This window comes from Biomphalaria glabrata, chromosome 10 (assembly GCF_947242115.1).
Source record: "Biomphalaria glabrata chromosome 10, xgBioGlab47.1, whole genome shotgun sequence".
Lineage (NCBI taxonomy): Eukaryota > Metazoa > Mollusca > Gastropoda > Planorbidae > Biomphalaria > Biomphalaria glabrata.
The window spans coordinates 41,584,227-41,608,381 of record NC_074720.1 but is presented as its reverse complement, the minus strand read 5'-3'; the positions used below and the strand labels follow the sequence as shown (position 1 = coordinate 41,608,381).

The window sequence follows — 24,155 nt, the reverse complement described above, 5'->3', positions numbered from 1 at the left end:
AGAGTTAACTAACTTAAGTAGTTTACATCGAGGCAAGAGTTAACTAACTTAAGTAGTTTACATTGAGGCAAGAGTTAACTAACTTAAGTAGTTTACATTGAGGCAAGAGTTAACTAACTTAAGTAGTTTACATCGAGGCAAGGGTTAACTAACTTAAGTAGTTTACATCCAGGCAAGAGTTAACTAACTTAAGTAGTTTACATCCAGGCAAGAGTTAACTAACTTAAGTAGTTTACATCGAGGCAAGAGTTAACTAACTTAAGTAGTTTACATTGAGGCAAGGGTTAACTAACTTAAGTAGTTAACACAGAGGCTACGGTTAACTAACAGTTTAGTAGTTGTTAAGGCTTCCGCGCGGTGTTGATTCTTGGAAATATATATAATGTAGATCTACGTCTGACTGGAAGTAATGCTGAACTCAACTACTTCAGTAACACCGGCGAAAGGCCGAAACAATCAAAATATGTAGTCGACGCTGATGTTGTTTTACACATATATTTAATAATCAAGAAGGGAATCGTCCGATGTCAGCTATGTCCGTAAATCCGTATATCTATTCTACTGCTCTACAAGAAGCGTCTTCTTTTAGCGTCACTTAGAGCGTTCTTGTTTTTTAAACCCACTTTACGTCATCGTCGCTAAGTAAAACTTTACCCTATTCCCGAAACAAATAACTAATTCCTAATCATTTCATAACATAGTTTACACAGAGGCTAGGGTTAACTAAGAGTTTCCATTAATGCGTTTACAAAATGTTCTTTCAAAGTCGAAGATAATCTTCGTCTAAGTACAAACCTCCCACTTGACCACTGGACTACGGATGATGACATCAGACAGGGCTCCAACCTGGGATCTTTGAAAGTGCCATTTAGCTATCCTTTTAATTGTAGAAGTTACTTATACATGCCTAATTTATGTACAATTTAAGGTGGACAGTTACGAAATATAATTCACAAGACAAACGGTTTAACGGCAATTGATTCAGGATAATCTGCACACAGCTTCCCGTACAAAGGTGGTTTGGGAAGGCAAGTGTTTGGCATGCAGACTACGTGTCCCGCTTATCAAAGTAGATGATATATAATGTGGCTTTGATACTGTTCATATTAGACAACTGTAGGATTTCAGTATCTGTTATGTGGTCAGATCACAGGACCATTGGCACATAAAGTCCACATAGGCACATTAACACACATTGTCACATAACGTCACGTAGGCACATAAAGTCGCATAAGCACATAAAGTTGCATAGGCACATAAAGTCATGTAGGCACATAAAGTCACATAGGCACATAAAATCACGTAGGCACATAAAGTCACATAGACACATAAAGTCACGTAGGTACATAAAGTCGCATATGCACATAAAGTCACGTAGGCACATAAAGTCACGTAGGCACATAAAGTCACGTAGGCACAAAAAGTCACATAGGCACATAAAGTTGCTTAGGCACATAAAGTCACGTAGGCACATATAGTTGCATATGCACATGAATTAACGTAGGTACATATGTCACGTATGCACATAAAGTCACGTAGGCACATAAAGTCGTATACGCACATAAAGTCGCGTAGGCACATAAGGTCACATAGGCACATAAAGTCACGTAGGCACATAAAGTCGCATAATCACATAATGTTGAGTAGGCACACAAAGTCACGTGGGCACACAAAGTCACGTAGGCACATAAAGTCATGTAGGCACATAAAGTTACGTGGGCATATAAAGTTACGTAGGCACATAACTTTGCGTAGGCATATAAAGTCACATATGCACATAAAGTCACATAGGCACATAAAGTCACGTAGGTACATAATAAAGTCACGTATGCACATAAAGTCACATATGCACATAAAGCCACGTATGCACATTAAGTCCCGTAGGCACATGAGGTCACGTAGGCACATAAAGTCACGTAGGCACATAAAGTTGCATATGCATATAAAGTCACATAGGCACATAAAGTTGCGTATGCACATAAATTCACGTAGGTACATAAGGTCACGTAGGCACATAAAGTCACATAGGCACATAAAGTTGCATATGCATATAAAGTCACATAGGCACATAAAGTCACATAGGCACATAAAGTCACGTAGGCACATAAAGTCACATAGGCACATAAAGTCACATATGCACATAAAGTCACATAGGCACATAAAGTCACATAGGCACATAAAGTCACGTATTCACATAAAGTCACATATGCACTTAAAGTTGCATAGGCACATCAAGTCACGTAGGCACATAAAGTCACATAGGCACATAAAGTCACGTAGGCACATAAAGTCACATAGGCACATAAAGTCACATTGGCGCTTAAAGTCGCATTGATAAGTTAGGTCACAATGATACTTAAGAAGTCACATTGACACATTACCTCCCTTTCCCAGTAACTAGAGAAGCACTAGATAGTGGACATAATGTCTATCCAGACTATATTTCACAATGATACTTAAAAAGTCACATTGACACATTACCTCCCTTTCCCAGTAATTAGAGAAGCTTTAGATAGTGGACATAATGTCTATCCAGACTATATTTTTTTTTTAGATTTATACTGATTGAATAAATCAGTGTTTCCCAAACTTTCAACAAATGCGTACCCCTTCAATAAATTTCGTAACTCTGAACAGTGGCGTCACTAGGGGGATGCTGTCCGCACGGGGTGACACCCATTCGGGGGGTGACACCCAAGTAAAAAAAATGCACTTTGAGAATAACTGACAATTAAAAAAAAAAAAGACAACGGATAAATATTGGAACATGTTATTCACAATTAATAAATCGATCTATATTTTTTTTTTCATTTCGACTAAATTTTTTTTTAATTTTTCTTTATGAAATTCTATCAAAATGTTTAAAATGTTATATCATAATTAATATCACAAGGAAAACGAGAAACGTCTGTATAACAGCTGCATGCATGTATATGAACACTGCTCTTATTCAGAACAGTGTTGTACATGTGTGCTTTCAATTTTGTAGCTAGCTCCGTACTATCAGGATGCCTACCAACAGTTACTGTTTTACAAATGACGACACTCTTCATGCATAATATATTAAAATCTCACATGTTATAATGTACATTTTGTCCAGTAAGTAATAAGTAATAATAAGAAGAAAAAAACAGGCCACTGAGATTTCTGAAGATTATGATGTACTTTCATTGTTTTTTTATAAAAGAAGCTGTAGCCAAGGTGAAGGTCAATTCTGTACGAATTGTGTTGAAATGAAATAGAAACGTGTAACTTAATTTTATGTGTGGTTGAAATTAAGTCCGAAATTGGAATATTAAAAGACGTATGAAGAATTCATCTGGATTGGAAAATTGGAAAACAAGGTCATCCGGGTACAAATACGAATTGACAAGGAAGTCGTTGCTGTGATTGATGTCAAGAAGAAAAACAATAGAAGGATAAATTGTTTCTATAAAAGCAAAATATTTGACATGTGGTAACCATATTATCAACGAGTTTTTATTGAATAAAGAATTTTCACGAGATGATGGAAATGTAGTGCAGATGAGATCCATAGCTGAAAGTACATCTGTCATGTTAAAAAGTTTATAAATGTTTTAGCAAACGACGTAAAAGATATTAGGGTCAGTGTGGCACCTTTGTATCTTGTTTGACAACACACCTGACACAGCACACACTGACACAGTACACCTGACACAGCACACCTGACACAGCACACACTGACACAGCACACACTGACACAGCACACCTGACACAGCACACACTGACACAGCACACACTGACACAGCACACCCTGACATAGCACACACTGACCAGATTCAGAAGTTGTACAGTTTTAAGGGAGACAAACAAACTGATGAGATCAACTTAATATCATACAAGATTACAAAGAGAGTTTGTGTTACACAAACTCAGAGGCGGCCCCCGTCGAAGTCGGATCCCTGTCGGATCTGCATATTCGCAAATAATATTCAAGAGGTGATTTAATTTTGATATAAAATGTTTTACACGTTTCGGATGTTCCTTCAGAGTTGAAGATAATTACTTCCTAGTCCAAACCTCCCGCAGGACGACGGGGGATGGGAGCGGGCAGGGTTTGAACCCTGGGCCATCCATAAATCTGAACGACAGTCCAGCGCGCAAACCGCACGACCAGGCAGCCATCCGATGGTCAAAAGTAATAATGTTTCAAAGATTCATTTGCCGTAAATTTAAATTTAAATTTAATAAAAAAATAGTAGATTAGTTTTAGTATATTAAAACATTACAATATTGATCAAAACGTTTGGAAATGAAAATCTACACTTTTTTTTTACACTTTAAGTTTAGAAATTGAAATTCTACATCTTAATCTAGTCTATTTTAGTCTAAACTAGATCTAGAAATTCTAGATCTAGACTCTAAAATAATTTTAATTAGAATATAAATCCAGATCTAGATATACTGTAATAAAAATCTAGATCTAGTTTAAAAAATCTAGATTAGATCTAAATCAAGATATCATTCCTTTTTTAAACGCGAGTCACATAACGAGGCTTAATAAACATTACTATACCGAGTTCTTTTTTCATTTCATTTGAAGAATTAATTCCATATAACGTCAGAGGGAAAAAAAAAACACTACGTCACACGGCCTAGCTAGACTAAAAATCGCCTTTATCTATAAGAGCCATTTATCGAGTGTTCATAGACATTGGTGCACCGAGTGCGTTCTTTTAGCATTTCATTTAAAGAATTCATTCCATATGACGTCAAAGAAAAAAAAAACACTACGTCACAAGGCCTAGCTAGACTAAAAATCACCTTTATCAACACGAGCCATTTCTCGAGTGTTCATAGACATTGGTGCACCGAGTGCGTTCTTTTAGCATTTCATTTAAAGAATTCATTCCATGTGACGTCAAAGGAAAAAAAAAAACACTACGTCACACGGCTTAGTTAGACTAAAATATGTTTTCATTAATACAAGCAATTTTTTCGAGGGTTAATAGACATTGGTGCACCGAGTGCGTTCTTTTAACATTACATTTAAAGAGTCCATTCATATGACGTCAAAGAAAAAAAATTCCATTACCTCACAATAGGCTAGTACCGGTACCATAAAAAAAAAATGTCTTTATTTACACGAGATATTTAACGAGGGTTCATAGACATTGGTGCACTGAGTTCTAATAGATATTATTTAAAAAGGATCAAAGCCACATTGTTTTTGCGTTTTGTCTGTCAGTCGGTCTGTCCGTTATCTTGATATAAAAAAAACAACTAAAAGTTATTAAAAATTGATTAACCTTTATTTTACGTTTCAAAACATCGCAATAATTTTTAGGTATGAACACAATTGAAAAGTTTATATAATAGATTGTTCCGGATGTTTGTATAAATAGTAAAAGAAAAAGAGAATTTCAGATAAATGTAATACCGTTAATTAAATTTTTTGGATGGTCTCGTATAAAAATTAGATGTACTACAGCCACGTGGAGAGATTTTCATACCTTACTTTGGTGTTTGGATTCTGTTTTCCTTAAAAATTTGAACATAATATTAACGATAATTAGATTTTTTAATGTTTTATGTACAAAGTTAAATGTACTGTAAGAGAGTAGTGAGTTAAAATATTTTTCATAAAAATCCGTAAAAACATTATTTCGAAAATGAGAAGATTATTTGTTTATTAATTAGAAGAGGGAGTTCAAACAATTATTTGGCGTTAGTAGATTTTTAAATAAATTCGGAAATTTCTGGCGACGATTTGTAAGAAACAAAATCCGGAACTTTCTTTATCGATTACAAAACTTCTATGTTATGTTTTACAAGAAAATTAAATGTCTAAAAAGTAATTTTCAGTAATCAATTCTAGTAAATTACTTTTTTTAAAAGCCTTATGCGATTTCAAACAATCATTAGGCATAATTCATATTTTATAAAACAATATCCGGAACATTTTTACACTTAATGAAATATAAGTCAGTATAGAGATTATGATTTAGCATTAATATGCTATTTACATAAAAAACGGAACAACATATTATTGATAATGTGTTTTTGCAACGTTTAAGCATGGAAATTGAATGTAATATAAGTTAGAAGAGCAAACAAACATTTGTTGGCGTTGATTAGTTTTGCACAAAAAAATCCGGAACAATCAATTTTAGATACTTAAAACTATTGAGATGTTATGGGAGGAACATTAAAGGGTAAATCAGATTTTCAATAGCTTTTAGAGTTCTAGTTTTTTAAATCTAATCGTGACGGACAGACCGACCAACAGACAAAACGCACAAAAATAAGCTTCTTTTATTCGGATGGGGGCACTAAACAAAAAATAAATAAAATCTGATTTTTAAAAAAAGTTTAAGGAATTGGTTTAGCACCTGATCATGTTGCGACGTTACGCTACTGCACGAAAATCGCTGCATAAAAAGTCCATTTAAAAAAATGTGCGTGATATTTACATACAAAGTGCATTATTAGCCTTTATAAACAAACAGAAATGTTTTCTTTTAATTTTAGCAGCTAGTTGACCAGAAAAAACGTCTTTAACTATTATTTGTATTTGTTGTAAACATTTCCTGTACATTTTAAAAATATATTTGACTTAGTGATACTGAAAATACACAAAAGTTGTCCATCTTTGTTAGCATATTGTAACATTGCCTCCCTTACATTTACGTAATTGTTTTAGAATTGGTGTATTTTTATGAAAAAATCGCTTGCATAATTAATTTTATAAATTAAACGGTTTGCTTTTAGAAAACCAAAAGTAGCCGTTGCACCTAAACTTTTCAAGCCGGATTTAATGATGAAATAATATTTTTCATATCTCTTCTAGTTTTCGAGATCTGAGTGTGACAGACGGACAGACGGACAGACGGACATTTTGCACAAACCTAATAGCGGCTTTTTCCCCTTACGGGGGCCGCTAAAAATGTGTAGAAAAGGTTGAGCTTAAATTCATATGTGAAGGTCAAAGATATGAAAATCCAGCTTCAGTGTCTGTAATCATGGAGGAGTACCAAGAGGGAGGTGTACTTTTTAAGAAGAGAAAAGGAGCTTCATTCTTATGTGCATTGATCTTTGTTCTTTAAACTCTGAGCTTCAACTCGTACTGGAAGCAATCATTCATGTAGCAGATACTTATGGAGCAATCCAACCGAAAGATTCTGAAGTTCACCAACCAACGAAATATTGTAAATGTCAGTTTCAAAATATTGGCATATATGATGATTTTTAAAAAGGCGACATACCATGACTGAGAAGGGATCTAAAGGCAACAAAAGTGGTTCTTGAACAACACAACCCGGGCATGCTACCCTGCCTCATAGTGGAAACGATGGTAGGAGGAAACGATCAGGCTAAAGGGTAGCGAAACAAGATTCCCGTGGGGGTGCCTAAGGGGGTGCGAGAGCATCCTCATTGCACTGCGCGGAGTTGTAAAAAAGCTCCCACAACCTCGTCACAGTCCAGGCGCCGTTCCTCAAGGGGCCGTTACATAGATGGCGTGTCCTGCACGATTAGCCTAGTATAGAAAAGGAAAATGGCAGGGGTCCCGGTGCACGCGGTCTCTGGCCGCGAGTCTGACACCCCGCCAGACAGAACAGTGTACACTGTTCTCATTCAGGTCGGTGAAAGGGAGCTCTTGTTCACTTTTGCTGGCCTAGAGTTTCAAGAGCCGAAGGTTCAACTCTACCTGACAGTTTAAGAAGAAGAAGAGCAACAACATAAAAGTTGACAGTGCATAATTAATATACCACTATAAAGACATTAAAAATATTTCTAAATTATTTAACAAATCCTTCCACCGTTTCTTACTATCTGCTTATCTATGGTGTCATGTGAAAAAGGATTTTTCAAATTAAAATTAAAATCTTTTTGAGACAAAGGAACAAATGACACTTTCACACAGCAAAATTTTTATTAAAAATGAGATTGTTTACAAATTATTTCAGAGTAGAGTTAATGATACGTTTTTAAGTTTGAAATACAGAAAAAAATGTAATTTACCTATGATTGCATTGTTGCAAAATTGAACTATAGATTAATGACAATGATTATAAAGATTAAGGATGCGTGCAGTGTTTCACATGACTACACAAGCCCAGTGAACTGTAGATAAACTGTAATAAAATAAACTGAATTTTTAAATTTAATAGTTGTTGAACAATCAAATAACGTAGCGTAATTATAAACTATAAGTTCAACAGTGCAACAAACAAAAAAAAAAAAAGGATTTTTAAAGGGGCGGGGGTGTGACACCCTGAGCTGACCGCACCGGGTGACACCCATCCTAGTGACGCCACTGACTCAAGTACCTTTTGAACCTCCACTCACCCCCCCCCCCCCCACTAAAAAAATAATATCGAAAATAATAAACAAAAAATTAGATTTTTAATAAAAATTTAAATAAATGCAATGTTATAAATAACATTAATTTGCATGGAAGAGAAGGGGAACCATGAATAACGCGTACCTCCTTCAAACTCTTCCCGTGCCCTTGGGGTTGTACGCGTACCTCACTTTGGGCAACACTGATATAGCTTAATATATGGCTGTGGTGTAGAAAGAATGGACGTACCCTGTGAAAGCCATGACATGGTCGTGTTCCCCAATGATCTCTTTGCCCTGGTCTCGAGAGAACGCAGTCAAGGACTGAAGAGACGAGTCCGCTGGCAGTTTATCATCGTGGCGATAAAATTCACTGAAGTTGGAAGCCGCTGCAGTCTGTGGAGAAGAAAAAGAAAATATCCGGCCAACTCTTTTTTTTTTTTCGACTCTAAAACAAACTAAGACGTGACAAGCATTTTTCTATCTGACATCCATGTGACACCTATCTGACATCTATGTGACACCTATCTGACATCCATGTGACACCTATCTGACATCTATGTGACACCTATCTGACATCAATGTGACACCTATCTGACATCTATGGGACACCTATCTGACATCTATGGGACACCTATCTGACATCTACGGGACATCTATCTGACATCTATGTGACACCTATCTGACATCTATGTGACACCTACCTGACATCTATGTGACATCAATGTGACACATATCTGACATCTATGTGACACCTATCTGACATCTGTGACACCTATCTGACATCTGTGACACCTATCTGACATCTATGTGACACCTATCTGACATCTATGTGACACCTATCTGACATCTATGTGACACTATCTGGCATCTATGTGACACCTATCTGACATCCATGTGACACTATCTGGCATCCATGAGACACTATCTGGCATCTATGAGACACTATCTGGCATCCATGTGACACTATCTGACATCCATGTGACACCTATCTGACATCCATGTGACACCTATCTGGTATCCATGTGACACCTATCTGACATCCATGTGACACCTATCTGACATCTATGTGACACCTATCTGACATCTATGTGACACCTATCTGACATCTATGTGACACCTATCTGACATCTATGTGACACCTATCTGACATCTATGTGACACCTATCTGACATCTATGTGACACCTATCTGACATCTATGTGACACCTATCTGACATCTATGTGACACCTATCTGACATCTATGTGACACTATCTGACATCCATGTGACACTATCTGGCATCCATGAGACACTATCTGGCATCCATGAGACACTATCTGGCATCCATGTGACACTATCTGGTATCAATGTGACACCTATCAGGCATCCATGTGACACCTATCTGACATCCATGTGACACTATCTGACATCCATGTGACACCTATCTGGCATCTATGTGACACCTATCGGGCATCTATGTGACACCTATCTGGCATCTATGTGACACCTATCTGACATCCATGTGACACCTATCTGACATCCATGTGACACCTATCTGACATCTATGTGACACCTATCTGACATCTATGTGACACCTATCTGACATCTATGTGACACCTATCTGACATCTATGTGACATCTATGTGACACCTATCTGACATCTATGTGACACCTATATGGCATCTATGTGACACCTATCTGACATCTATGTGACACCTATCTGACATCTATGGGACACCTATCTGGCATCTATGTGACACCTATCTGACATCCATGTGACACTATCTGGCATCCATGAGACACTATCTGGCATCTATGAGACACTATCTGGCATCCATGTGACACTATCTGGCATCAATGTGACACCTATCTGGTATCCATGTGACACCTATCTGACATCCATGTGACACCTATCTGACATCCATGTGACACCTATCTGACATCTATGTGACACCTATCTGACATCTATGTGACACCTATCTGACATCTATGTGACACCTATCTGACATCTATGTGACACCTATCTGACATCTATGTGACACCTATCTGACATCTATGTGACACCTATCTGACATCTATGTGACACCTATCTGACATCTATGTGACACCTATCTGACATCTATGTGACACTATCTGACATCCATGTGACACTATCTGGCATCCATGAGACACTATCTGGCATCCATGAGACACTATCTGGCATCCATGTGACACTATCTGGTATCCATGTGACACCTATCTGGCATCCATGTGACACCTATCTGACATCCATGTGACACTATCTGACATCCATGTGACACCTATCTGGCATCTATGTGACACCTATCGGGCATCTATGTGACACCTATCTGGCATCTATGTGACACCTATCGGGCATCTATGTGACACCTATCGGGCATCTATGTGACACCTATCTGACATCCATGTGACACCTATCTGACATCCATGTGACACCTATCTGACATCTATGTGACACCTATCTTACATCTATGTGACACCTATCTGACATCTATGTGACACCTATCTGACATCTATGTGACACTATCTGACATCCATGTGACACTATCTGGCATCCATGAGACACTATCTGGCATCCATGAGACACTATCTGGCATCCATGTGACACTATCTGGTATCAATGTGACACCTATCTGGCATCCATGTGACACCTATCTGACATCCATGTGACACTATCTGACATCCATGTGACACCTATCTGGCATCTATGTGACACCTATCGGGCATCTATGTGACACCTATCTGGCATCTATGTGACACCTATCTGACATCCATGTGACACCTATCTGACATCCATGTGACACCTATCTGACATCTATGTGACACCTATCTGACATCTATGTGACACCTATCTGACATCTATGTGACACCTATCTGACATCTATGTGACATCTATGTGACACCTATCTGACATCTATGTGACACCTATATGGCATCTATGTGACACCTATCTGACATCTATGTGACACCTATCTGACATCTATGGGACACCTATCTGGCATCTATGTGACACCTATCTGACATCCATGTGACACTATCTGGCATCCATGAGACACTATCTGGCATCTATGAGACACTATCTGGCATCCATGTGACACTATCTGGCATCAATGTGACACCTATCTGGTATCCATGTGACACCTATCTGACATCCATGTGACACCTATCTGACATCCATGTGACACCTATCTGACATCTATGTGACACCTATCTGACATCTATGTGACACCTATCTGACATCTATGTGACACCTATCTGACATCTATGTGACACCTATCTGACATCTATGTGACACCTATCTGACATCTATGTGACACCTATCTGACATCTATGTGACACCTATCTGACATCTATGTGACACTATCTGACATCCATGTGACACTATCTGGCATCCATGAGACACTATCTGGCATCCATGAGACACTATCTGGCATCCATGTGACACTATCTGGTATCCATGTGACACCTATCTGGCATCCATGTGACACCTATCTGACATCCATGTGACACTATCTGACATCCATGTGACACCTATCTGGCATCTATGTGACACCTATCGGGCATCTATGTGACACCTATCTGGCATCTATGTGACACCTATCGGGCATCTATGTGACACCTATCGGGCATCTATGTGACACCTATCTGACATCCATGTGACACCTATCTGACATCCATGTGACACCTATCTGACATCTATGTGACACCTATCTGACATCTATGTGACACCTATCTGACATCTATGTGACACCTATCTGACATCTATGTGACATCTATGTGACACCTATCTGACATCTATGTGACACCTATATGGCATCTATGTGACACCTATCTGACATCTATGGGACACCTATCTGACAATTATACCTAACAAGACATGTATATATATATAAATATATATAAAAACATGATTCAATTAATTATTGGTAATTAACTATTTTGTTTGGTATCGAATAAGGGGAATAATCGCCTCATTATCGAAAAATATAATTGTATGTGCGGAGTTATTTCCCTTAAATAAGCTTTGTTTAAAAGAAGGACATGTTTTGCTTATTTAACAGAAGACATAAACTCACACAAAATTAAGCCTTACGTTTAAAAAAACATTAGAAAGTTATCTGAAATTTGAAAAAAAAAATGAAGAGCAGTCCCTGGATTAATAATCAATTATTTTAATTATTTACGATTTACGAGAATTAGTAAAAAAAAGATAATTTTTTTTTTCAACGCCTACACTAACCATTACCGGTTTTATCGTGTGATTGTCACAAGAGCTGAGCCGAAGACTCTTCGAGCTCTAGACGCGTAGGCCTGCTTGAACCAACCGTTCTGTCTGGAAGAGACCCAAGTCGATGCCTATGTAAAACATTGCTATTTCCGATATATCTGGCACTCCGGGCGCATGGACTAGAAGGTCGAAGGCCGAGCACAACGGGAACCACTGCCATTTTCCTATGCTGTACCAAGCTAACCGTGCAGGAGTCGTCATTAGTGTAACGGTCCCTTGAGGAACGGCGCATGGGTTATCGACAGGGACGTGGAAGCTCTCTTTCAACTCCGCAACGTGAAATGGGAAAACTCCCGCATTCCCTTGGACACTCCCACAGGAGTTTTGTTTTGCTATTCATTTAGCCTAATCACTTCCTCAAATGATCGTTTCCACCCGAGCGCCACGTTGAGGCAGAATAGCGTGCCCGGGACCAGTTTTATCAGAATGTTAACTCGCACTAAAAAAAAAAACAACCTCAAAAATACCGAAACCAAATGTCAGTGTTAAGGGAAATAATCACGTAATCGCAGTTTTAGGCAGGGTTCAACTTCCTTTTACCATTATTCACAATGAATTAACTATCACTAAGTGATTAACTATTTTTTAAAATTGATACATATGTGGTCATGTTCTATGAATAATCGTGCAAAATGTCAACTTGAACCGGAAATGGGAACTGAGCGAAAAGTGGTCAAAATTGGTACCAGACAGACAGAGTTTATATAAGCTTTGTAAAGAAAAAGTCCCCCACTGTGATGGAATATCCTTTAGCATTGCTATTAGTAGGCCCTCCAAACAAGCAGCAAACTGTGTTCCTGATTTTGGAAATTAACTCCCTAGTTACCTCTCCATCTGGTGACACAATTACAAGTTAATTTTTAACTTTTACAAACTTACATATTATGTGTTTTTTTTTTTGGTCTCTTCCTCTTTCGTGACACAGCTTTAGATAATCTCATAGAAATAAGATGAATGCCTGGGCACTAGCTATGGTCGGAAAGATGCTGCCCCCACAGCAGTTCTCCCCCCCCCTTCCTTTTTCCACGCACTGATGTGTCTTAATAAACGGCAAGTGCCTATACAGCCTTCCCCATGTTTTGGGTATATATGCAGTCAGCAAAGGTTTGAATTCAGAGTTTTTTTCCTTCTCCTAGGTCCTAGATGATTAGCCAACCAAATCTAACGGCAGGGGCGTAGCTAGGAATTTTCCATCGTTCGGGGGCCCGGGCGGAGGGGGGCCTTGACCTCTTTGGGGGCCCCTGCATTAGCTTAATACCAAATTTTCAATGTAAAAAAACAATCATTTGGGGCCCCCTTCAAGTGGAGGCCCGGGGGGATTTTCAAATTCTCCCCCCTCCTCCCCCCACCCTAGCTACGCCACTGGCTAACGAGCCACTTCTGCCAGAAGCTAACTGCTTTAGGCGCCAGTTACTCCCCTTTGCCCCTTCAGTGATAAGATTCCGCGTAAAGGGGACGAGTAGAACATCTATTGGAAGCATCACATAGAGTGTTTATAACCACTACCACTTCCGGCAATAATTACGGAACCAATGTTACATATAATGCGTACACAATTACTGATGGCGTAATTACCGTTAAGACTATAATTTTAATCACTTGTATCGTCAGAAGAAATGAAGTGTTCAGTGCTTTATATATCAGGTCCACCTGTAATCATAATGATTATTTGTTAATATTACAGCTTCCAACATTCGGATTATCAGTTCATATTTTAATTATTATAGTATGTATTAAATAAAGACCACTCTATGACACTACTAGGATTAAGAGTCTTTTAGGCCGAGCACTATTCACTGTGTTCCTCATATAACTAATTTATTACAAGCTGCCAACTTTCCATCTCATAAATATTTCGCATTGAACACACGGCACTAAAACTCGTCTGCCATTCCAAACGGGTCCAACTTCAGGTAAACCGCCTGCTAGTGTGAAAGTAGTAGTTACCCTTTCAGACCTTGTGATCTATATTGCAGATGATGTAAAGCCATCTGTTTCTGTGGCCTACGGTTAACGAGAGTGTTAAATGGCCAGCACAACGACCTACCGCCTTTACTTTTCCCCAGCTAATGCCAGGTACCCCTTAGAGTTGGGTGGACTCAGAGGCGCCCAAAGATCCCGAAATTTAAAATCCCAGTCTTCACCAGGATTCGAACCACGAACTCATGGTTCAGAAGCCAAGCGCTTTACCACTCAGCCACCGCGCCTCATGACTGTGGTATGCGTTTTAAACTGTCAACACAATGATCCCGAAATCCAACCTACAAAATCATTTGGCTAGTTCATAAAAGTCTTCAAATCTGAAAGTCAGAATTTTTTTTCAATTTTGTTAGGAAAGATTTCTTCTGACAGACAGGCATGAACCGGAAGCTCTTTATTACAAGCCCTGTCTGAAGGTTCCTCAATGGTAGCGATCATTGCTACAATTGGGTCGAATTAAATACGTTGCACGCAGCGCCCTGGAACGGTCTCGCTGGCTACAGGCTAACAACTAGGAATTGTCTATTTCTGTTGTGTGACAGGCACAGGCTGTGAAAGGAACATCACTCCTGTTACACGTTTATGAAGACTCTTTTGTGACAGGGCGTGGCGGACTTGTTGGACTGGGAGATCAGGTCTCTCTTTTTATGCCCATCTTAGATTCCACAGAGGTAGCCTGAAGGGGGCTAGGAAGGCTACCCGTATTTTGCCTATTAACATCCACTAATAGACTTGTCCACATGGGGCGCTATGTCAAGGTTACGGAGGCTGAAATCTTGGCAAAAGTGGGAAAATTTAGTAACCACCTGTTCACGTCAAACAACAAAGCTTCCCTGAAGGCGTTCAGCATAGACCCAGGCACCTGGGAGACAGAGGCACATGACAAAGCATCATGGCGTAGCGCTGTGAAAACTGGCGCACAGGTTGCTGAGGAAAAGAGAACAGCGCTGACAGAAGAAAAACGCCAGAGAAGAAAAGCGAGGCCCACGACACTAGCTCCAGCTGGAATAACCTGCCCAGTGTGCAGCCGAACATTCCGAGCTCACATAGGTCTCACCAGCCACACGAGGAGGCACAAAACCCCAGTGCAAAGCCCTCAGCCCCCCTGGATGACAAAGTGGTCATCATCGTACCACGATGGACGAACTATATATATACGTGTTGTATATGTAAAATGTAAATAGGCATGTCAATTTGACGTAGCAAGACGTTTCTAAAAATGTTACCTCATTAAATGTCAAAGCATAGTGTTTATAAATAGTCTGCAAGTCCCACGAGTCATTCAGTCCTTTAAACTTCATAAACAGAGAATAGTCCACCACTGCTACTATGTCGATGAAGTACTGCTGTCGAGACTGGCGCCTTGCACGAGCTGTCCCAGACGAAGGCCACCGAAGGGGCTCTTCTCCGTGCGCATGATCTTCAGTTCTGAGAACCTCTGAATGAGATATAAGATATATAATAGCCGAGTTAGCGTTACTTTAAGTCTTTTAGTGTTGGTGGCTTGAGAAAGAGTAAATCACAACTCAATCTGATAGATCCATCATTCAACGTTTAATAGTCACAATTTAACGTGACATTCTACCTCAGGGGTTCTCAATCTGTGGGTCGCGACCCCCTTGGGGGTCGATTGACGATTTGCCAGGGGTCGCCTAAGACCATCATAAAAATTGTTTTTTGTCTATTCTTCTATTGCAGTGTGTGTGTGTGTGTGTGTGTGTGTGTGCGGGGGGGGGGGGTCGCCGAGCTTAAAAGGTTGAGAACCGCTGTTCTACCTGATAGAGCTACACATATTAACGTGGTCATTTGCCATCCATTCTACGGGATAGAAGCACACACAATTCGACGTGACATTCTACCTGACAGAGCTACACATATCAACGTGACATGGCCACTAGCCATCCATTATACGGGATAGAAACACACACAATTCGACGTGACATAGCCACTAGCCATTCTACGCGATAGAGTCACACACACAAATACACACCTTGGGAAAGATAGTCCGAATCTAATTGCCAAAACAAATTTTCCTTTTCCAAAATGAGATCTCTTCCTACAAGGGACTCAACAATGACTTCTTCCGGTGAGTCACGTGGTACGTCAGATCTATATTTAGTATCATGGCCGTCATTTGGTTCATATCCTTGTTCAGTGTTGAGGTAATAGACCCATCCTTTGATTACAATATGACCTCTCTGTTAAATGAAAAAAAGAAAAATATATGTTATTCCAAAAGAATACAATAAACCTTATTTTAGATTGTTATGTTAAATTATAACTCAATACAAAACAAAATATTACTGTTATATTATTTTGGATGCGCGTTTTTTATTGAAAAAAATACAAAGATAAAAAAAGCTGACGAGAGTTAATTAACAGCTAAAAATAGAAACGTCAATGCCATAAAGTAAAAATTCTACTAAGTCTTAATAAGATTGTGTCTGAATCATTCCATTATTTCAAAGATTTCAAAGTAAATATTATTTTTCATTTGTAGAAAATTACTGAGAAGAAAGCACTTTATAAGTCTTGCCATGTCAAAGCTTTCATTCTCTCTTGCTTTGTTTCTCTGTCTAGTGATTTGTAGAGTCGCTTTGTTTTGCGGGTCTTGGTAGAAGTCAACATTCTGTACAGAAGAACAGGAAGACATTGTCTTTCAACATTTTCAACTTTGAGTCTACACATTAAATCAAAATGTAATTAATAAAAAACAAGGTTACAAAGAGAGTTTGTGTGGAAACACAAACTCAAAATCGGCCTCCGAAGTGATCCACCCAGGCAGGTAAAAAGGCAGGTTTCAATATTTTAAGAAAGAATATCAGAATGAAACTCTATCAAAGGCTAATGACAGAAGAATGGAGATAGAAGACTGACAGATCATGTATGGTGCACCAACGGTCAAGCAGACCAAGGCATAGGTGAAAGTGCAGGTAAAACTAAATGTGAACCTGGCCTAAGTGATGTTATATAATGTCTAATTGATCTAATTGTATATAATGACTATCTAATTGATCTAATTGTTTTGCAAAGGATCAATCTCTTATTCAAAGTCTCAAGGAAAAAAACATTTCCGTAAACAAAAATCTTTGAGTTAGTCAGTTAAGTTTCCTATGGTTGCGTACAGTGGTACTGTTCACGTGATAATATGAAAAACTACTTATTAATTGTTGATTTAAATTATGTTCCACTTATATGCATAATTATCTATCTACTCTACACTACTATTACAGAAGGAAACCAAGCTCTTAGGGACAGGTCATATTCAGACAGCTGTTAATATATAGTCCACCCTTAATCTATAAATTATGATAACCATATCAAGTTTACAAGCCAAAATAACCATGTTACCTTATCCGGCATCATCAGTTGGGATTCTGTCACAAAATGGCCTCCCTTGCTCACATCGACCAAGACTAAAGGAACACTTGAGTGAGGCGCTCGTTCCAGGTCGAGCCGAATGTCATAATTGTCTTCTGTGGTCATTCTTATGTCCACATGTTTCGGCATCGAGTCGTCCGTGGTAGCGCTGGCGTTGATTGACTTCAAAGTTGCTGCGAAAGCAAGCTCTTAAATTTCAATAGCGTGATTGTAGTGTGTATCATAGGTTATGGCTGGAGGTTAATTTAAATGTGTTTTAGTTAATATAGGCTTTGCTTTTTGTTTGCGTTTAATGACAGTGTTTAGTAGGTCATCGCGGGGTCCGTTTGCTGTTGTGATCATGCTTCTAAACTCTTCGTTCTGTGATGCGGTCTTTGTAAGTGATACCAACGATCCTTTCATAGCATCTTTATTCCATTATTATTATATTATTATTATAGCTTTTATATAGCACTACTTTCATGCTTATAGCATGCTCAGAGCGCTTTTGGTCCAATCTCATTTGTGGACCAGTGGGGGGGGGGGGTATCTAGGAGTTGGTTTTCCGTGCTGCCTTTAGGCTCTCAGTAAACACAAGTCAGGCGGAGTCGGGTGTCGAACCTCGAGCCCCTTTCTAGGTAGCCAAGCCAAGTTCAAGCGCACTTGGCCTCTCGACCACACTTCCTACATTGCTAGGATCCTCATCTCTAGTTCTACAGTTAGTGTCTAAGAATCGCAAAATTATAAGAGCCTAGTCTTGACCAGGTAACAAATCAGTCCTAGAATAATTGACGTAGTAGGCCTCAAACCTGACGGAAGACATTATAAAAGTGTCTTGCAACATTATTAATAATAATAACAGTTTTGATAATGTCTCAAATGTAAAATGTCAATGATTTTTTGTTGTTTTAAAGAAATACTGATCTACTTTTATCTCTACTTACGACAAGCAATACATCTACATAAAAGTAAAACGACGTAACCATGAATCTCAATGCTTCATGATTAATTTCCCTTTTTCTACATAAAACAAAATGAATGAATTACCTCCCTTATTGAGTAACTAATTGGTTAATGTTTATTGATTCATGTATTGTCATTGACTTTAAGCTTGATTCAAGAATGGGCAGTGGCAGAGATAACGTTTAAAAAAATGTTATAATGGGAATAACTCCACATCTACAGCCTAATATCTCAATAAGTAGTATTTATTTCTCTTTTCGATACCAAACAAAATAAATAAAATTACCAACAATTAATCTACTAGTTAATTTTTTTTTTCAATTATCGATTCGTGTTACGTCAGGTCAAAGAAATGATTGTGTTAAATTTCCACTTGATCCGAGAAAGGGTGTGGGAAAAATAACGCAAAACAAAATTTGCACCAGACAGACAGACAAACAGACAGAGTGACTTGATATAAGCTTTGTAAAGAACTGTTGAAGTACTTTAAACTGAAGAGGACAAGGCAGACTGACCTTTGAGACTCCCACATTGCTTTGACCAGGTCAGCAATAGGGTCAGGACCAGAAGAACAGAAGATACTGACAAGCACGTTTCTCGCCCCATAAGAGAAATCCGACGTCGTCAAGTTGGTCAAGCTTGGCTGTTTAAAGGAAATATTTTCTTCAACGCATAGGTAACCATGGTAACGCCTAAATGTCTACAGATGTAGCCTGGAGAAATTTAAAGAAGTAAAATCTGAAGAAAAAAAAAACTTAAAAAAAAACAAAAAAAACAAAGCTTACACTGTGTGAGATTCCATCAATTATATTTAATCAATGAAATTAATTTCTAAGAGACCTAGATCTAAATGCATGTGATTGGGAATATTTGTGATCTGTTTTTGGAAGCTTTCTTGCTTATACCATGTTCAGTGCTCTATGGTCCAATAGTTTTGTAAACCAGTAGAGGGTGAGGGAAGGGACCTGGTTCCCGTGATGCCTTAGACAAAACAATTTTTTTTTTTAAATAAAGAAATTCGAACTCGAGGTCTCCAACCTCCATAATGGAAGGCCGACGTGCTAGCCACTGAGGTATTCAAGTGCTTATGAAAATTGAAGACAAAAGTATTGCTAGCTTAAATTCTTTGGTGAACGACCTCATTCTCTACATAAAGCTTATCTCCCCTTAGCTTAGTACACTTTCTAGGTAAAACTAAAAAAAATTAATATCAACTACATAATTATGTAAATTTGCTATGTTTAATTTTTGTGTTTGTGTTTTCATCAACAATGAATAATTGTGTAACGTTTCCACTTGAGAATTGGAAGTAAGAGTAACAACATTAAAAGGATTCCAGACCTAGTGAGTGAATATAAGCTTGGTAATATATATATATATATATCATGGGCGTAGCCAGGATTTTTTTTACGGGGTGGGGGAGGTGTTTAGAAGGGATTTTTTCTCCCCCCCCCCCGAAAAAAAATTATATATATATATATGTTTGTATGGATTGATGTGTGTGTCTCTGTTGTAGGTGTGTACACAAATCTCTATTACATTCTGATCCTTCATTCTTTTGGAAGACTAGCAATGTCTGAAGCCTCTTCCCACCTACTCTGAGGACCTCCATGAAAGTGTGGGGCCAAGTTGTACTAGGATGTCATCGCAACTCTTATTATGCATAATTCATTTTGTCGGAGAACATGTCCCACAAACCTCATGCGACTCTCTGTCACAACCTTACTAAGGGTTCGACTCCCATTTCGGCATAGGATTTCCTTGATTTAGACCCGATCTCTATAACTGACTCCTAAAATCCGTCTTAGCCATCTTTGTAGAGCCACATTTAGTGCTTTTCAATTTGAATTTTTAATTCAAAACCACATTTAGCTACGGTCATAGAATTTGGTGACTGTAGTTTGCTTTAAAAATAATATTGAAGAAAGAGGCTTTCAACCTTAAAAAGCTCTGTAGGGGGATTTAAAACTCAAAACTATCTTGAGGAGTTTTAAACTTTAAAAAAAGCCGTCTGAAGGAGAGGGGTTGAAACTCAAAACCCCCCATTGGCTTGGCTACGCTCAAAGAATTTAAGTGAAAAGTCAAACCCTAAAAGATTCCTTGTGCCTGGCAGGGCGCCGACCTCACTGATGACAGAATGTAGGAAATGTACAAGAAACAAAAAAAGTGCCTGGTCATCTGAAAATCATGTTGACCTACCGTGCATAGGCGTTTCAGTTCCTAAGCCGTTAGTACCTGCGGTAAAACAGTAGTAATTATCTGGACTAATTCTCATCCCATTCTCTTTGTGAAGCACGAACTACATTTAATAATATTATGCAAAAACATGATGACCAAAGATGAAAGTAATACATTTTAAACAACAATTTAAATATCAACATCGTTAAATAGGGCAAAGTATCGCAAAATTTAAAAGAATATTCGTTTTCGGCTTCTGTAATTCGAGTGTTTAGGACAAGGTAAAAGACATACAAAAACAAATATGGAAAAGCTCCAGACCTTTATTGACAGATGCCTACGCCGGATATTAGGAATTAGGTGGCTAGAAAAGATAACTACTATCGATTTGTGGGAGAGAACTAGACAAAAGCCCATAGTCCAAGACATCACAAAACGAAAATGGAACTGGATAGGACACACCCTGCGAAAACCAGCTACCAATGCTGCAAGGCAGGCACTTGACTGGAACCCACAAGGAAAGAGGAAAGTGGGCAGACCCAAGCAAACCTGGAAGAGGTCAGTCATCAGTGAAGCTGAGGGTAATGGAATGACATGGGAGCAGATGAAGAAAGCAGCTCAGAACCGAGTTTGGTGGAGAGGTGTGGTTGCGGCCCTATGCTCCCCTGGAAGTGCACAGGATTAAGTAAGTCAGTCAGTAAAAGACATACAAATATAAAATTCTCAGTAAAAAAAATATTGGCCACGGTTGTTCAAGCTCGTTTCATAATAGTATACAAATATTAAAGAAGGCCTAAAGAGAAGTCAATGTTCCAGCAGCCATAGATGAACGTAGACTGGACCTAGAGTTCTATATCTTTAGATCGTTCTTAATATATCAATTTGATTTGATTGCGAAGGACTGTCATGCCAGGCTGCCTGGTCGTGCGGTTTGCGCGCTGGACTGTCGTTCAGATTTATCGATGATCCAGGGTTCAAGCCCTGCCCGCTCCCATCCCCCGTCGTCCTGCGGGAGGTTTGGACTAGGAAGTAATTATCTTCAACTCTGAAGGAACATCCGAAATATGTAAAACATTTTACAAACAAACAAACAAGCTTCAGAACAATGGCTAATCTACTGACTAAAGTAACTATTATTTTTGAATATGTTTCTACAGCACAGTCGTACTAATTGACACTGACGTAAACAAACAACAAACTATTCTACTTGAGGCAGAATGACGAGGGGGAGGATGACGCATGTCGCAGTGAGTTTAACTGAGGACAACGTAACTTATTAACTTCCTCCCCCTCTCCATCGGAAGCGCTATACACTCAGCAGCTTGCTAATGATGGCCTTTGATAAAGACAGCTGGAGAGCTCTCACGACGCGAGACAGACATTCAGATTCAAAAGTCTTGCCGAAGACAGACGCAGACGACGAAATTAAAATGTTTGTTCGTAAAATGTCTTAAACGTTTCGGATGATCCTCGAGAGTTGAAGATAATTTACTTCCTAGTCCAAACCTCTCATAGGACGACGGGGGACGGCTGCAGGCAGGGTTTGAACACAGGACCATCGAGAAGTCAGAATGACAGGCAAGCGCGTATACCACACACCCAGGGCACTTGAGATGTGGCGAAAATCCCGAAATTAAAATTCCAAGTCTCACCGAGAACCTCTCGGTTTGAAAGCGCTTTACCACTCTGCAACCAAGCACCCCACAAACTGAAGACGCTGCCTTATTATTCGAGCTATACTAGAGTTAGATATAAGTTTATAATAAGGTCTATATTTTATCTTATTTTATAAAATACAGACGTTATTTCAAAAAAAAAAGAAGATTATTACGTCCTACGTGTCATGCATGTTAACCAATGACTTAAATTCTGCCAAGTCACTGGTTTTCTTTGCTGGCTCAGGCAACCCATTCCATGCTCTATAGCGCTAGGGAAGAAGGAGCATTTGTACAAATTTGTCCTAGCATATGGAACGAGGAATGTGTCTTTATCTTTATGTCTTTCTGAGTATTTTATTTTTGTCTTGTCATCTATTAGCTTTAATTACGAAGCTGTATTTCAAAAGAAAACAAAAATTAAGATATCTAGATTCTAGATCTAGACTGATTAGGCCAATATCTAGGTCAAGAGTAGATATTATGCTATATCATATTGAGTTCTTAAATCGATCTAGTCTATACATAGTCTATAGATCTAGACTGATTAGACCAATATCTAGGTCTAGAGAAGATATTATGCTATATCATATTGAGTTCTTAAATCGATCTAGTCTATACATAGTCTATAGATCTAGACTGATTAGACCAATATCTAGGTCAAGAGTAGATATTATGCTATATCATATTGAGTTCTTAAATCGATCTATACATAGTCTATACATCTAGACTGATTAGACCAATATCTAGGTCAAGAGTAGATATTATGCTATATCATATTGAGTTCTTAAATCGATCTATACATAGTCTATACATCTAGACTGATTAGACCAATATCTAGGTCAAGAGTAGATATTATGCTATATCATATTGAGTTCTTAAATCGATCTATACATAGTGACAGTCTATAGATCTAGACTAGATGATAGAATCTAGATCTACTTACTCGCATTTAGCTTTAACACAAGTGACGAGATAAACTTCATAGATCTAAATGCTAAACCACTTACTCTACTGCTGGTGGTGACATTATTTAATGTTACAGCGAGTTTCGTTTTACATTAGACGAGTGAAAGTCTAATTGATGTTTATAGATCCAGAATCGAAGATTTTTATTTTAGAACACGCCATTTTGAAAATATTTGATCTGCATTTTTCTATATCACCTTTTTCAGATAGAGATATTATGGGTTAGAGATTTTGTTTAAATTGACGTCATTGTTAAAGTAATCCTTATCTAGATCTGTGGTAGATGTTATATATATATATTACAGAAAGAATATATTACAAAAACTAACATTACGCCCAACGCATTTCATGTGTCATGCATGTTAATCAATGTCTTAAACTCTGCTAAATCATTGGCTTTCATGGCTTATTCAGGCAACCCATTCCACTCTCTAATGGCACTAGGGAAAAATATAGTTA

At 38.4% G+C, this 24,155-nt stretch overlaps 1 protein-coding gene across 4 annotated transcripts in view; it reads right to left on the bottom strand.

Annotated features, from left to right (window-relative positions):
- The window catches only part of LOC106077940 (A disintegrin and metalloproteinase with thrombospondin motifs like), a 37,716-nt gene extending 13,843 nt beyond the window's left edge, over window positions 1-23,873 (bottom strand). For 3 of the 4 annotated variants that reach the window (XR_008780376.1, XM_056045265.1, XM_056045267.1), the window contains exons 1-8: window positions 23,738-23,873; window positions 19,410-19,607; window positions 17,923-18,125; window positions 17,108-17,200; window positions 16,562-16,769; window positions 15,798-16,009; window positions 14,167-14,241; window positions 8,555-8,700 (exon numbers count right to left, since the gene is read on the bottom strand). Coding sequence is in view for 3 of the 4 variants with exons in the window: in XM_056045265.1 (XP_055901240.1) it covers window positions 8,555-8,700; window positions 14,167-14,241; window positions 15,798-16,009; window positions 16,562-16,769; window positions 17,108-17,200; window positions 17,923-18,125; window positions 19,410-19,500 (1,028 nt within the window). In the remaining variant the exon portion in view is untranslated. Of the gene's footprint in view, window positions 1-8,554; window positions 8,701-14,166; window positions 14,242-15,797; window positions 16,010-16,561; window positions 16,770-17,107; window positions 17,201-17,922; window positions 18,126-19,409; window positions 19,608-21,093; window positions 21,130-23,737 lie in introns of all 4 variants that reach the window. The other variant, XM_056045266.1, reaches the window with a different exon arrangement.
- Between the last annotated feature and the right edge of the window lie 282 nt (window positions 23,874-24,155).